The sequence below is a fragment of the Ostrea edulis genome, chromosome 2 (genome assembly GCF_947568905.1).
Source record: "Ostrea edulis chromosome 2, xbOstEdul1.1, whole genome shotgun sequence".
NCBI classification, from domain to species: domain Eukaryota; kingdom Metazoa; phylum Mollusca; class Bivalvia; order Ostreida; family Ostreidae; genus Ostrea; species Ostrea edulis.
The window spans coordinates 32,902,596-32,918,521 of record NC_079165.1 but is presented as its reverse complement, the minus strand read 5'-3'; the positions used below and the strand labels follow the sequence as shown (position 1 = coordinate 32,918,521).

At 34.3% G+C, this 15,926-nt stretch overlaps 1 protein-coding gene across 1 annotated transcript in view; it reads left to right on the top strand.

The window, feature by feature from the left end:
- Window positions 1-15,926, top strand: part of LOC125682218 (uncharacterized) — a 72,809-nt gene that overhangs the window by 54,387 nt on the left and 2,496 nt on the right. Inside the window, exons 45-55 of the mRNA XM_048922675.2 lie at window positions 105-382; window positions 484-615; window positions 730-825; window positions 944-1,153; window positions 2,571-2,802; window positions 2,891-2,981; window positions 3,096-3,180; window positions 3,373-3,543; window positions 5,549-5,710; window positions 13,057-13,092; window positions 13,538-13,663. Coding sequence (XP_048778632.2) covers window positions 105-382; window positions 484-615; window positions 730-825; window positions 944-1,153; window positions 2,571-2,802; window positions 2,891-2,981; window positions 3,096-3,180; window positions 3,373-3,543; window positions 5,549-5,710; window positions 13,057-13,092; window positions 13,538-13,663 — 1,619 coding nt within the window. The remainder of the gene's footprint in view (window positions 1-104; window positions 383-483; window positions 616-729; window positions 826-943; window positions 1,154-2,570; window positions 2,803-2,890; window positions 2,982-3,095; window positions 3,181-3,372; window positions 3,544-5,548; window positions 5,711-13,056; window positions 13,093-13,537; window positions 13,664-15,926) is intronic.

The following is a 15,926-nucleotide window of genomic DNA, read 5'->3' as shown; positions in this document are numbered from 1 at the left end:
CTCTCTGATTTAGGTCATGGATTCTCTACAATTCAGTCATGAAACACCATGCATAAATGCTTGATTTTAAAATATTAATATTTTTTGACTACTTCGATTATCAGGGGCTGGCTTGTGTTGGGAGGAAGATTTGACCATTCCAGCAACACTTTCTCCAGAGAGAATGCTTTCATTGGTCGTATGAGTCAGCTGCACCTGACAAAGTCGGAACTAAGCACAGAGATTTTTAGTTTATACAGTAACATAGGCTATGTACCAAGTCAGCTGATTCAAAAACCCATCATTGACATCATAGAAAATGGCAGAACTTTTGTCGACTACCAGAGTCAGTTACTTACGTCAGTATGCAGGGGACCTGGCAGTTGTGTCAAGGAATTTGATGGTATCCAACATTTTGTAATACAAAAACTATAATACTTGCATGTAGTCTATTATGATTGGCTAAGGAGTTCTGTTCTAAAATTTTTTTTTTACTATTTCCAGCTTCTCGCTACCTGTCTGTAATGAAGTGTCCGGAAGATCAGCTAATTGTAACAGAAAGGTCGGCTTTACTTACATGGGCAGAGGCCTCCTTTACAAATGCTACGCAGACCAAGTCCACTCACCAATCAGGAGGTAAAACCCTTATCAAAATTCATAATGACCGAAATTTAGAGAATGCTTAAATATATGAATGGAAAGAATCTGGAGTAGAAAATCTGATTCATTTCATTGTTTCTTTTGTTATAGCTGAGAGGCTACCCTGGGGATTCTATGAGGTTTCGTCTGCAGCATTTGATGCTAGTGGAAATGCTGCTGTCTGCTCGTTCGTTCTATATAATCGCAGTATGTTTCATAGTTGTCTATCAATGTGGAGTTGAAAGTGAAAAGGTATTGGAGCTACGTAATTTAATATTTTTAACAATCAATACATCTTATTTTTAATACATTTGCCTTTCTGTAGGAGTTACATTTGCGGATGTTCTGCCCAATGCTCCGTACAAGGGAGCTAAATCTTGCACTTTGTTGAGCGCTGGAGAGAGATGTTCTGCTGTGTGTCTATTAACTGACCATAAGACCAGTAAACCTGGACCTAAATACTACAGCTGTAGCATGTATAACTTGTTCGATTCAGTCAGCCGTCTACACCCATTTGTTTTGCCTCCCTGCTCTGGTTAGTATAACAAAAAATACAACTTAATATGGAAAAATTGTATAAACCACTGTCACAGTTTGCATCACAAACTTTAAGTCTCAGAATTACAAGTACATGTACTGAGTAAAGTATGTATTCTTTGCTGGAAAATTGTTTCTCAATCTGATAGAAAAAGGATGTAAAACAGGGAATTACAAACAGAATGTTTTGTTGCCATTGTGTTTTTTGTTTCATAGTCTTTCTTTTTGGATACGGGGCCGCCGTGGCTGAGTGGTTAGAGCATCGCGAAAGTTTTCCAGTTTACTTTTGGAAGGTCGGTGGTCTCTTCCCAGGTACATTGTATCTGGGTTATCTCTTCCATCAATAAAAACTGGGCGCCACCAGATAACTGAAAAATTGTTGAGTGCGGTGGAAAACATCAATCAATCAATCTTTTTGGATACATCTAGTGCTAAGTTTGAACAAACTTTATAAACTGTCAGATCAAAAACAAAAAACAAAAAAAAAACCGCATTGTACAATTTCATATTTATTTTAACACGTGAGAAATGATTGATTTATTCGTTACACAAAAATGATGTAAATACTGTATTGATAATCAAAGTATCACAACCAGTAAGGATAATTACAGTCATTAACAGGTTGTGGTAACAGAAGTGGCCCCCCCCCCCCCCTCCCGACAACCAATGACTGTCTGATAGTGCCTTCCCATGGACACAATTAAGTCTCTAAAAACTGTCTAGGGATGTTGCTCCACTCTAACTGCAGGTCCAAATTAATCATATTGTATTAATTTTGTATATATATGTAAAACTTGTTATCAGTATAGGTAATTTTTAGGGCATTTAAGTTTTAAGAACACATCTTCTACTTTTGCTGAATATTACAATTTACCATAGATATGCAGAACAAGGAATTGTTTTCTAGATTTCATAGCCCTTGGGGTTAGTGATGATTTTAACTAATACCCAGGTGGCTGATAAGACCTATGGGACTGTTGTTTATGAAATAAAAGAAGAAAGTCATTCTGTAAAGCTTTAAAAAAAAAATTTGGTGTGTGTGTGAAAGGCTGTTATCATATTATATATAGTTCTTTCAAAGATTATTCTATGTTTCAAGATAATAAAATTTATTGAGAGCTGACAGCAATGCATTATGTGAAGAATATAAATCTGATATATTGATGGCATCTTAGATAATTCTTTTGTGACTTATGTTCTATGACAGATTCTCAATAATCGATCATTACATCACTTCTTTAAAAATTAAGAAAAAAATACCGTTGAAGATTGCTATAAAACAGCAATAAATTAGACCTGATCACGATAATGTTGTTCCAATTTAATTGACTCCCAAAGTTCTCTAATTATCAGAATGTTGAGGCTGTAACTTCATTCTATTTGACATCACTAGTGATTTCGTGGATTATTTCCAGCCTCCACCAGCAGACTGATAGATCTGACATTGACGGTAGAGTTAGTGCTGACTGGGGAGTGTCTCCAGACCCGAGAGAGTGTGGTTGCTCTGGCTCAGTCCCGCCTCTCGACGGTCAGTGCACTCTGGCAGAGGGGGTTGTGTGGCTACGGAGTGTGTTCTAATGTTACTGTCACCTGTCTGTCTGAATCAACAGGTGCCCCATATCTCACAGCAGTATTCCCATCGATCAGGTAAAGCACAACAGCTATTTCAAGTATTTATAAAATTCAATTCAATTCTGTGCATGATGCATTTCATTACTTAGCCTATTTTTTGTAGGGAATATTTAACAAATGAACAGTTAGTAACCATGCATGTTAATGACATCCTGGTAACTGAATTTGCAGACAAACACACATTTGACTTTCAGGTAAAACAAGTTTCATTACTATAGTTGATATGAAATTTCTGTGGACTAAAGAAATGATATTTATTTGAATAATATTTTTTCACTGGCATCTAATGTTTATATTTATTATTGAAGACTTCCATGCCAGTCCTGTCCTCCTTACAATTTGACTTTGTACCTGTTTGTACTAATGGACATGAGCTGGTGGGAAACTTCTGTGGTAACACAAACCTTCCAATTCTTAAGAACTTCTTTTTGATTTGTTGAATCTTCACTGTTACATGATAGATAACTTCTAGTTACCATCCACATTTAAGTAAGATAAATAATAGCATTTTCGTTTAATGTAAAAAAGGTTGAAAACTCCATTAGCTTCATATGGTATATATGCCCTTCTTTGTGCTCTGTATAGTTCAGTGCAGTGTGGGGACTTTCTATAACACGTCCAGTAGGCTCTGTCAGCCCTGTCCGGTAGGGCAGTACCAGGACCAGGAGGGACAGTACTCCTGCAAATCCTGTCCCACTTCACCCCGGAAGACCACCACGTACCAACCTGGGGCTGATGGGGTCCTCATTTGTAAAGGTGAGTAAGCCAGCTAGCTAATATCTACTGTAAAAAGTATTAGTACAAGGATATTTGTTGAAAAGAAATGTAAATGTACATAGACTGTTTACAACAATGACAAAGTATACCAAGCTGTAATTATGAGTATGGATGTACATGTATGTAGAAGTAAATGTGTAGTCTATACTGTCCCTGAAAGTTAGAGAACAGATATACCCTAGCATTATCCTTATTGTATCATGTTTATGCACACTATCAATATGAATGTGTAGAAAAACTGTTGCAGGACATTGCAAGTTTAGTGTGAGTTTAAACAATATTTATTTGTAAATAATTCAATAATAATGTTTACAAACAATTTCTCACATTATCACCAGTGTGAGATCGACTTTACCCATGTGAGACAGCCATGTGAGATTTTTCTGTCTCACACTGCTGCGACGTCATTTGATTGTGACGTCATATATTTTCTATGATTTACGTTACACGGTGAAGATTTACGTTACACAGTGAAGTAAAAATATTTTGCATTGTTATCTTTAAATTTTAATGTAGTATAGCTTTCTGGTGGACAACCTTGGGTTTTTCAGTTTACACTTACAGTGTAAACCATTTTCGGGTATGCTCTTTCTGCCTATCTAATTAGTTTTTGCATCGAAGTTCAAATGAGGATTTTGATAATCTAAAATTTTCTGAAAGCTCCTAATTTTATGCACTAAACTGTAGTTAAAATGTGAGAAAAATAATCCTTCATTATTTACTCGTGTGGGATAGGGAAATTCCACCTCTGGAACAAGATTCGCTGTCTAGGACTCGGCAAAGCCTCGTCCAAGACTGCGAATCTTGTCCCCTCGGTGGAATTTCCCTATCTCACACTCGTACTAATGAAGGATTCTATTAGTCTTATACATGTAATAGATTGAGAAACAAGCCAAAAGACTTATATTAATCTCGCTCTAAAGTTTAGTCTTCAAGTATGCTATAGTTAATACATATACAACACAGTGTATTATGGTGAGTGAAGAAAGGTATCAAGGAAAATAACTATGATACACATTGTGAATAAAATAAAAATATCCTAACCTGATACATCTCGGTAATATCACACCTCTGTATATTTATACCCCCCGCAACAAGTTGTGGGGGGGGGGTATACTGGAATCGGGTTGTCCGTCTGTCTGTCCGTCCGTCCGTCCGTCCGTCTGTAGACGCAATGGTTTCCGGACTCTAAAGCATTATCCTTTCCACCTACCATCACCATATCATATATATGGACTACCCATGGGATGAAGATGTTCCCTATCGATTTTGGGTTCAAAAGGTCAAAGGTCAAGCGCACTGGACATCGAAGTAGCAATATGGTTTCCGGGCTCTAAAGCGTTATCCTTTCCACCTACAGTCACCATATCATACATATGGACTACCCATGGGATGAAGATGTTCCCTATCGATTTTGGGGTCAAAAGGTCAAAGGTCAAGCGCACTGGACATCGAAGTAGCAATATGGTTTCCGGGCTCTAAAGCGTTATCCTTTCCACCTACCATCACCATATCGTACATATGGACTACCCATGGGATGAAGATATTCCCTATCGATTTTGGGGTCAAAAGGTCAAAGGTCAAGCGCACTGGAAATCGAAGTAGCAATATGGTTTCCGGGCTCTAAAGCGTTATCCTTTCCACCTACAGTCACCATATCGTACATATGGACTACCCATGGGATGAAGATGTTCCCTATCGATTTTGGGGTCAAAAGGTCAAAGGTCACGTGCACTGGACATCGAAGTAGCAATATGGTTTCCATTTAAATTCTTTAATGGCTTTTTTCATCGCATGGAGATGCTGTGTTCCTAGATACCTTTTGGATCATAATACCGAAGTTTTACCTATTACCAACACCCTTTGGGAGATTGGGGTAAGCGGGGGGTATTCTTAGTGAGCATTGCTCACAGTACCTCTTGTTTCATTTCTCTTGGATATGCATGTATCATGGACATTGCTACAGTGTTTTTGTTCTTTGAAGGTACCTGTGCCAGTGGCACTTTCTACAATCTGAGCACCAGTATCTGCCAGCAGTGTCCGTTAGGCTATTACCAGGAAAATGCCGGGAACTTCCACTGCCTTCCATGTGATGTTGATAAAACTACAGCATATGCAGGTTCCAAACTACAGTCTTTGTGTGTGGGTAAGTAAGATTTATATAAGCTGTCTCAGGAAATTTGAACAGTCTCCTTAATTTTCTATATCTGATGGCAGCTTTATAATTTTTAAACTGAATTTGTGTACATGTGATTCAAACTGTATTACACTCCTTCTACAATAATGCTGTTGGAAGCGAACAACTTACTTCTCTTTTTAGTCCCTTCCATCCAACCTACCCTATAAGACATTATTTTAGTCATGTGTGTCTTCCCAGGTTTTGAATGTTTATTTTTATCTTCCAACCACTGATTTGCAACTAAAATCTCATGGCACACATATTTTTTCATGCATTTGATTTTTAGGATCCTGATTTTTAGCCCCCCCCCCCCCCCCCCCCCCCCCCCAAATTATTTAAATTACTGTGGTATGTATATTTCTTTTAATTTCCCTGAAGTAACATTCCAATGTGCTGTGATACAAGAAGTTGACATCATATTGTGTAATTGTTTAAAGGTGTCTGATCCACTGATTGATATATATATATGATAAATTTATGTATTCAATTACTTTTCAATGAGAGAGAATGAGAAAATGTTACAGATTTTGCAAAGAAAAAATGTAGTATGGAAAAGTAAAAAAACCAGTGATTAATTTCATAAATACCACAAAGAATACAAAATTGAGGGTAGGACAAACACAGATCTCTGGAAACACTAGAGGTGGGATAGGAGCAGTAAGTATCCTCTGTTAACAATGCAGACACACCCCTATGATCCCTGTATCTAAATCAGGTATATGGAGTACTCCATAGTCAAAATCATTATGAAAAAATGGCCTCACAATTGGTATGAAACATGTGTCAGACAGCATTCAACCTAACGACAGATTGTATATGCAAATTAGATCATTATAACATACATAGAATTTGCGAAACGCTGACTTTAAATGAGACTTTTGAACCTGTTTCATCAAATTTATTGTCAGTACCTTGCCTTGATTTAAAAATGTATAATATGCAGAACATGCTCTTGCACATTGAATTAGTCGAGAGACATTAACACCATATACAGGAGATAATAAAATAGCGTCCATTGATGACCAATGTTAAATCATTAGAGAAAGGAACATAACATCTTTTATTGATATCAACATGGTATAGGTAACAATTTGATAGATATTTCAATAGGTCAAAATAATTTCTAAAAAAAGTTTTTGATTTACATACATGTGTCCAAGAGTAGTTTGACCAGAAGTGCATTGAAGGTAAGCAACAATGACAGCATCTTCTTGTACGAAATTATGACTTGTCATAGCAATTTGAGCACTGTACATGAACCTGCCTCTTTTAAATTTGTTCTGTAGCTTTTGATATCTGCCTAAACAATTCTGGATGAAGTATTAAGCTTTAATAAAGAAATATTTTCTGACAACCACTGTGTATTTGTTTAAAGATCTCATGGTAAACTACCAAAACTTACAGAAATCTCCATGAGAGGTATATATCTGTTTGTATTTACCTTGATCAGTGAAATGATGATGTTCGGTGAGTCTTTGATCAAAAAAGTATCATACAGTTTACAAGTGTAAGATTTTGTTCAATATTATCTCATTAATGAAACTTTTTTTGATGGCTGTTCAATTTTAGGACAAAATTTGGAATGATGTGAATAAATCATAATATCTGTTGGAAGTGAGTGCCTGTTTCCTGTTAACAATGATTTTTATCCAGTAAGGTGTGTACCTTTGTGGTAACATGCCATTATTGGGGCATACCTTTATGTAGCTAGGTTTTAGAAATTTTGCACAGTGTTCAGCAAATATTTATACTGATGACACAAAACAAGATGTTTCATGGCCCGTTGGGTTAGGGTAAGGCCACAATAGTTAATCAAAGTTTTACATAGGGATTTATAAGAAAAATCTGTAGAGATCCCCCTCTCAAGAACAACAGGGCAAAGATTACTCGCATTGATATGCAAGCATTCCCAGCTAGGTAGTGCAGATTCAAGTTCAAGCAGTGGTAACCGCAATAGGGGATCAAAGTTTAACACGTGAATATGTAGGAAAAATCTCTTAGGCTAAAACTCTTCTTTTTAACAACAACAGGGCTATGAATACTCATACTAATATGCAAGCATCTTCAAATAGTGCAGATTGAAGTTTGTTCAAATCATTACCCATGGGGGTAGGGTGGTGCCACTGGTGCAATGATAGGGTATCAAAGTTTTATTTGGGAATATATAGGGAAACATCATTAAAAGTCTTCTCAACATGAATAGTCATATTGATATGTAAGCATCTTTCAGGTAATGCAAATTCAATTTTGTTCAATTCAGGGACCCCAGAGGTAGGATGGGGCAACAGTAGGAGATCATAATTTTAATGGGGAAATTATACAGGAAATTGATAAAACAAATACTTTTCAAGAGTATCAAGTCCACATTAAATTGTATCAAAATGCAAACATTCCTAAGTTGTGTGGATTTAAGTTTTTTTTAATGGCCTCATGACTAAAGTTGTGGGGGATATTCTTTGTGTCCTATCTGTCTAAAAATTAAAACCTTGCTCATAACATTTAAATGGTGAGTGATAGGGCTCTGATACTGTAAGTGGTTTTAATTTCGCAGTGCTAAAAGTTTGCGGTTTTTCATATTGGTCTAATTTCGATGGTTTTATTTTCACAGAATTCAAATTTCATTTTGATTACTGGTAACTGTTCAAAACATATTGTGTCACACTTGCAAAATGATTGCGGTTGTTTTGATTTCGCGGATAAATCCCCAACCGCAAACATAGCGAAATTAAAACCACCGCAATAATTTCCCCATTGACAGTATTTCATATGTGCATTCCTTGTGATGAGAACTGTCTTTTGTACCAATATTTTTTACCTTGTAACCTTGACCTTGGATTTTGACCTACTGATAAGAAAAGTTGACCTTAAGGCAATATATGCTGAACTGTTAAAAGTAGGGTTTTCATATTTTGTATATACATTTTATGACAAGACCTTGCACATCATACCGTGACCTTTGACCTTGTGACTTTGTATCATGGTTATGTCATGACTTTGAGGTTAGGTTGAAGCCACATTGTGGGGTCAAAAATTTTCATGGGAATAAATAATGTAAAAAATCTTTTAAAAATCACCATGACTGAACAATAGCAGGGCTTAAAGGTGACTCGTGTGAGCTACGTACATGGCCCATGAGCCTCTTGTTAAAGAATAATTACACATTGCATGTTTTTCTCCTCACTGCAAATTAAAATGACAGTGTATATGTTACATTGGTATATAAGGTAGTCTTATTTCAGTGGTGTAGTGCACGGTATTATAGGAAGTCTTCTAAATCTTATTTCTAATTGCTCTTGTAAACTAGTTTTAAAAAGTGTAAGAAAAAAACCCACCCCAGATTCAATCATTTTCAATGAGACATTATTGAAATTGCATTAATTTATGCTTAGTGTTGCATAATAAGATTTAAGTTTTGAAAGTATAGAAAACTATGTCTGCCATCCCACTACTCAGAGAGTTCAATACATTTCTGTATGAACAAACAAGGGAGCTTTAAAATCCAACATCCAGACAATGGCTCATGTACCCAAAGTAGTAAAAGATCGATATACAGATTACCTTTAATAATTATGAATTCAGCCATGGCCTTCGTGTGGTCAATGAAGCATAACCAGGTGACATGTTTAATCATGCTTGATTTGCTTAACAGCAGTGTTTGGATCTTTGTGTGTGTTATTGTGGACTATCAACAATCACATGGCACAGAGGATAAAACTATTATGAATTAAAAGATTAAAATAATATAATTAATTCTTGGATTGAAGCAAGTGCTTGGAAAATTAAAGTGATATATTATCATTGAAATCACGGGCATAATTTCCATATGTGATATTGTGAAGGTATGTGCATTTTATTATGAAATTGGTTGATGACCTGTGAATTGAAATTTAAGAGGTTTGTAATAGTATATTTAGTCGTTTGTTCCTTCAGCTACTGTAACAGGAATGATAGCTAAACAAAACATTTAAAAGTCCAATGTTGACACAATAACCATGGCAATGTGTGTATTATTGATTTCATGTAAATTCCATGGAGATTAGAGGATAGCTATAACTGTCAACCAAATAGTGTTGAAATTAAGCATTGTAATCTTAGCATATTTTCATGTACGGGTAGGTTAAAAAAAACCATATTATTTCAATATGCATGCAATCATGTAGAGCGAGCTGGCCAATATAGAATGGTTTGAAATAAATAGCAACACTTAATGACAATATAGGTGTATGTTACACATGTTTACACTATCTCTGATAACGATCGGTGGAAACCTGGAGACTATTGAATGTGTTCCATTTATTATACATTAATATACAACTAGATCTCTAATTTCCATTACCTGTGATGATGTGAAACTCGAAGGGTTTTTAATGATATGATTTGGTAACAACAGAATTAAATACAAAAGCTGCATAAAATTCTGAATCAGTTTGATGTAATTTGACATCGGAACATACAGTACCCGCAACGTTATTCTTGACATTCCTATTGTGTTCTATCGTGCATGTATCCTATCGTATTGTGCATGTATCCTATCGTATCATGCGTGTATCCTATCGTATCGTGTGTGTATCCTATCGTATCGTGTTTTGCGTTTATCAGGTTTTCCGTTTTCTATAGTGTTTTGCGTTTATCAGGTCTATCGTGTATCGTGTTTTGCGTGTATCAGGTTTTCTGTTTATTGTGAAAATCGTTTATCGTGTAGCTTTGGAAACTATCGGGATTGTATATCAAATCTAATGAAAAAGTACGATACTTTTCGAAAGCTTTATTCGTTTTGTTAAAGAAGCTATTTTTAGGAATAGAGAAAATACAGTATATTTGAAGGAGAACATAAAGCTGTCGATTTTAAGGCAGAAGAGCTATTTGTCTGCATGTCCAGAGAGAGTGAAAATTTATCAATATTTCATTCAAGTAGTATGAAAAGTAGGCAGTGGTTTGCCGAGCAAACCGGGGACAGTAAATCTGAAAGCTCCTTCATCTGAAGTTCGTAAAGATTTGTTTGTCTAGAAACAATTATTTGTAATTAACACTAACAGAGAAATAGGAAGTTCCCATTTGAAAGGAAAAATCAGTAAATAACATTGTTTATTACATACATTTTAATATTAAGGCTCTTTTTCTTCAGATTTTTTCCACCTGTAATCTATTTATATACCAACTACTGAACTTGTGCGCGTCTGTGTATCACGCGTGTTTTGACTGCAAACATTCTCAGGGACATTGTATTTTACACATTCAGAAGATTAAGTTTTAAAAGGGTGCAATGTAGTTGCATCTTCCAAAAGTCTGCTGAACTGGGCACGACTCGGCTGTCATCGTTGGTTTTTTTATTTACTTGTACATGTACACTTGTACATGTACCAATAGTCGTACGGGTAGATACTGAAAATTGATGAGGGTTTTGATGATTATTTGATTTTTTTTACATTCTAAACACAAATTTTTTTAAGCGTTTCAAAATTGTGAATTTAAAAACAAAGCTGGGGTTTTCCCCCATTATCTATTTATTTTTTGTTATTAAGACATCAATTCAAATACATATGTTCCAATTACTTATGACTCAATTTTCACTCATAGTGTAGAAATAACTAACGTATGAAAATTTGGTGCAGTGCAGTGGATTTTTTTATAGCGGTCATGATGAAAATAATTGTAACTGTTGAATGACCGCCTTGACCAGTGAACTCAAGAGCTTGATGCAAAATAACCCCCTCCTCACTACACACAACATATTACTTGGTTTTATTTCACATTCAAGATAATAGACATTAGAATAAGAGAGCTACTGAAGCATGATATCACTACATTATATTACATAAATTAGTTAATTTCCTGTGTAATTTATATATTAAACATTAGGTGACAATATAATTTTAGAATCATTGGCTTGAAAAATTCATATAGATATCAAATAATTAATTAAAAACCGTATATAGTTTAGTTTTCTGATTTTAGCTGTGATGGCGTAAAAAAATTAATAAAATTTTTTTTTTTTTTAAAAGTACGACCGTGTATTAAAGAAATTATACGTTTTAGGTGTATAATGAATATTGAAATCCTTCAGTATTATTATTAACAAAATGTAATTATGTTGTAGGTATCAGAATTTCGTTCTGTCTAAATTGCTTCTAAATTAATAACATTTCTATCAGGTTTTCCATTTATCGTGAAGATCGTTTATTGTGTTTAGCATTCAGGTCTATCGTGAAGATCGTTTATCAGGTTTTGCGTTTATCAGGTTTATCATGAATCCTATCGTATCGTGCGTGTATCCTATCCTATCGTGTGTGTATCCTATCCTATCGTGTGTGTATCGTGTTCTATCGTTTATCATGTAAAGAATAATGTTGCGGGTACTGTATATGATATCTTGTCATTCATTACTGTCTGTGTTTTTAGCATTCTGTACAGTCTTAACACAATGGTGATCATGCAGGCCTCTGCTGCTCGCTATTGTCTAGATGTTCAGGAAATGGAGATTTTAATTTAAACAATTAACCTTTAGAATATTGTGGTAAAAATATTTTTATTGCACCATAACAAGTGACTGATTCAAATAGTTAACATTATAGCTAGAATATAAAAAAGTCATTTAAAATTACAGCAAATTTAAAAGACGTGCACACACTGTTAAAAAATGTTAATTATAATGCTTTATCGTGGAGTTAAAGATGACTAATTTGTCCATACAGTTAGAAGAATCTAGATTAATAGTGTACTCTATACCCAGTGCAGGGATTTATTTTGCCTTGGTTTAATTTTCACCCATTTTTCCCTCATTCTAAATCTTCAAATCTAAATTTACTCAAAACTTATATATATATATATATATATATATATATATATGTATTTATAGCAAAAAGTGGCTCTGGGAAAATATAAAATGGGATGAAAATGTTTTTCAATTTGTCTTGGCAAAAATACATAGCTGTGGTAGGTTAATCCCAGCTTAATTGTGGCAGTTTGTTGTGCCATTGACCTTTAAGCATCATCTTTTAACATGTTTTTAGGATGTATATTTTATGCATTACATAATTGATGATTTGCTTGATATGTAATTTCTCTATACAGTTTGTATGATGGCTGACCCCTTTGTATTTAGTTGTATGTTCTTTGATGTCATTTATAATACTTTAGATACTCGGAAAGTGTTCGATTTATGTTATTATCTAATTCAGCAAAAACTAGTTTCAGTGAGCTTGTGAGGCACTTTGAGACATAAATAACTTTGACTGGAAAAAAATTGTGGTATATATTGCAATAATCTTGTGAATCTTATACATGGGAATTTACAATTATGTTTTTCTTTCCAGCATATCCCAAGGCCATTACAACTGCAGAAACACCAAGTAAGTAAATGTAATATAATGTACATGTATCACATTGCTGAGGTAAGGATTGTGGTGATTGGAAGATTGGTTTTTAGAGAACTGAGTCAGATATGAGGAAAATGTTACGACTTTCTTGAAAATTGAAATTAACAAAATTTTAGGAGTGTCTCCATGTCCATCGACTCTACTAAAACTGAATTTAGATGGGCAGTGTAGAATTTAAAGTAGAAAAAGCAATTAAGTTTATGAAATAATGATAAGTTATGTTAATTGAACTCATACATTTTTTGCACTGTTTTCTTTATGTATGCATGTAGTTTAGCATTGATGCAAATTTGTAACAATTCAGCAATAAAATCAGACTCAAAGAAAAATATGATTCAAAAGACAGAAAAATACAATATCATTTTTCTTTATTCAAAAATATTTAGCAGAATATAAAACATTTTTTGTTTGATTGTAGATGTAGGACAGAGCACTGATATGGAGGAAGGGTTCTCGGCAGCAGTTATCATCGCCATTATCATCGGCATTCTCATCTTCATCCTTGCATTTGTTGTCTTGTTTCTTTTCTTTTGCAAAGATAAAGGTAGGATTTCTTCTATTTTACAATCATTTAAAAAAAAAACCTCACACATTTGTGAAATTAGAATTTGAATGAAGTTTGGTTTTGTTTATATAAATATTTCATGATTTATGTTTTTAAGTATGTATGTAGAAGCACATTTTTGTATTTAGTTCTATTATATCTCCGGAAAGGTAAAACCAATAGTGTAGAAAGTAGAAACAAAAATTATGCAAGTTTATTTTCATAGAATTTTAGAATTATTAGGGCCCCACCATATGGCGGGTGTCCTAGTACAGCAATCACTCTTTCTGTCCTTCTGTTAGCATTTCCTATAGCATGCGATAAATTAAGTTTCCTCAAGAAGATTTTCATAAATTTTATTCATAATACATGGTAAGACCACTTTAGATTTTCTGATTTATTGACTTGATTTGTCTTTACAGAGTTATGGGACCTAGAATTTAAAAAAAAAATAAAAATAAGATAATAGCACTTTCCATGGCACACAATGATTTATATATCAATAAGACAATTGTGCTTTCTATGGCACACAATAACTTTAGATTGCCTGACAAGACTGTTACAGAGTTTTAGGGTATTATGCTCAGATTCTTTTAGTAATCACTCTGTTTGTCTGTGTCAGCCCTTCTATGGCACATGATAAGTTTTCTTGGGAATATTTTTATTTTATACATAATACTTGAATTAGGCAGATGAAGACTCCCTCAGATATTTCTGACTTGTTAGTTTCCTAGTAGTAGTTTGTATTTCATAGTATCTGAGATTTCAACTTGAAGGAAGCCGAATAAAATAAGTTAATCATAATTAATTCTCCAATAAAGACATTTTTGATGTAGTAAAATTGATGAGAATTTTAAAAAAATGTTTGCATGCATGTACAAATTACCTGTGATTATGCAGTTTGGGGTTAACGTAAATATATTTAAAACTCCAAATCCAGCACAGAAGATATAAATCATATGTGCAAACTTTGCGGTGTTTTAAAAACGAGGGACAAATTTGAAAAGAGTTCAATCATAGTTTACTTTTAATTGAAGTCACTTTATTGATAATGGGATTTTATAGTTTTTTAATACATGTTTGATGAAGTTGCTATTGCTCTATGGAAACCATGAATTTTGAAGTAACTGTTTTCATATCCATGTGTATAGAAAGGTCTACATTATGGTGTGTAGTACTCTATATGATGTATACATATATAATTATGTATTGTTACAAGGTATTCCAAATTCTTCTCATCATATAGATGTTGGATAAAAATCCTTATTATATCAATAAATGGCTGAAGATTAGCTTCTGAGAAAGCGATTTGTATACTAGTATACAACCTTGGTATTTGTAACTAGAAATTTCCTTTGATTACAATATTGAACAACCTATCGTCTTGATTCAATATTGAACAGCCTCTTGATACATATAAATTGAAGTCACAGACTAGCATTACGTAGAGATCTGATTTCTTGTGCTTTTACCAGACTCTGTTCATATGCCTTTCCTAAATCTTTTAGGGTAGTAATAAGATTGATATCAATGTGATTATTAGCTCACCGGGATGACAGTCCGGAAAGCTATTGTCATGACCCTGGTGTTGGCGTCACACTTCAAGGAAAAAACTTTAACCTGGGCTTTATCTTTTGAACCAAGGGGATAGGGTTTTGATATTTCACATAAAGATGTCTCATGAAGAGACCTTTGTTGTGGTAGACTTTTACCTACTTTTTAAAAACTTTAACCTGGGCCATATCTTTGAAACGATAGGGATAGGACTTTGCTATTTCACATATAGATGCCTCATAAAAAGACCTTTGTTTTGGTAGAAGACATTTGACCTAATGACTTTTGCCTTAAATTGAACCTCGACCTACTGTTCAAAAACTTTAACCAGATAATTAAACCTTGGTAATATCTTTTGAACCAAGAGTGATAGGGCTTTGATGTTTCAAATATAAATGCCTCATTAGAAGACATTTCCTTTGTTACCAGAACTATTGACCTTGGACTTTGACATACTTTTCAAAAAACATTAACCTTGGCAATATCTTTTGAACCATGAGGATAGGGATTTGATATTTCATATTTAGATGCCTCATGACCAGGCATTTGATATGATATCAAAACTTTTGACCTAGTAACCTTGGACTTTGTCCTATTTTTCAAAAACTTTAACCTTTTGAACTATAGGGATAGGTTAAGTAGAGTCATGCTTCCTGGTGAGCTATGTTGTCTTCTGACAACTCTTGTATTGATTATTTATTGTCTGAGA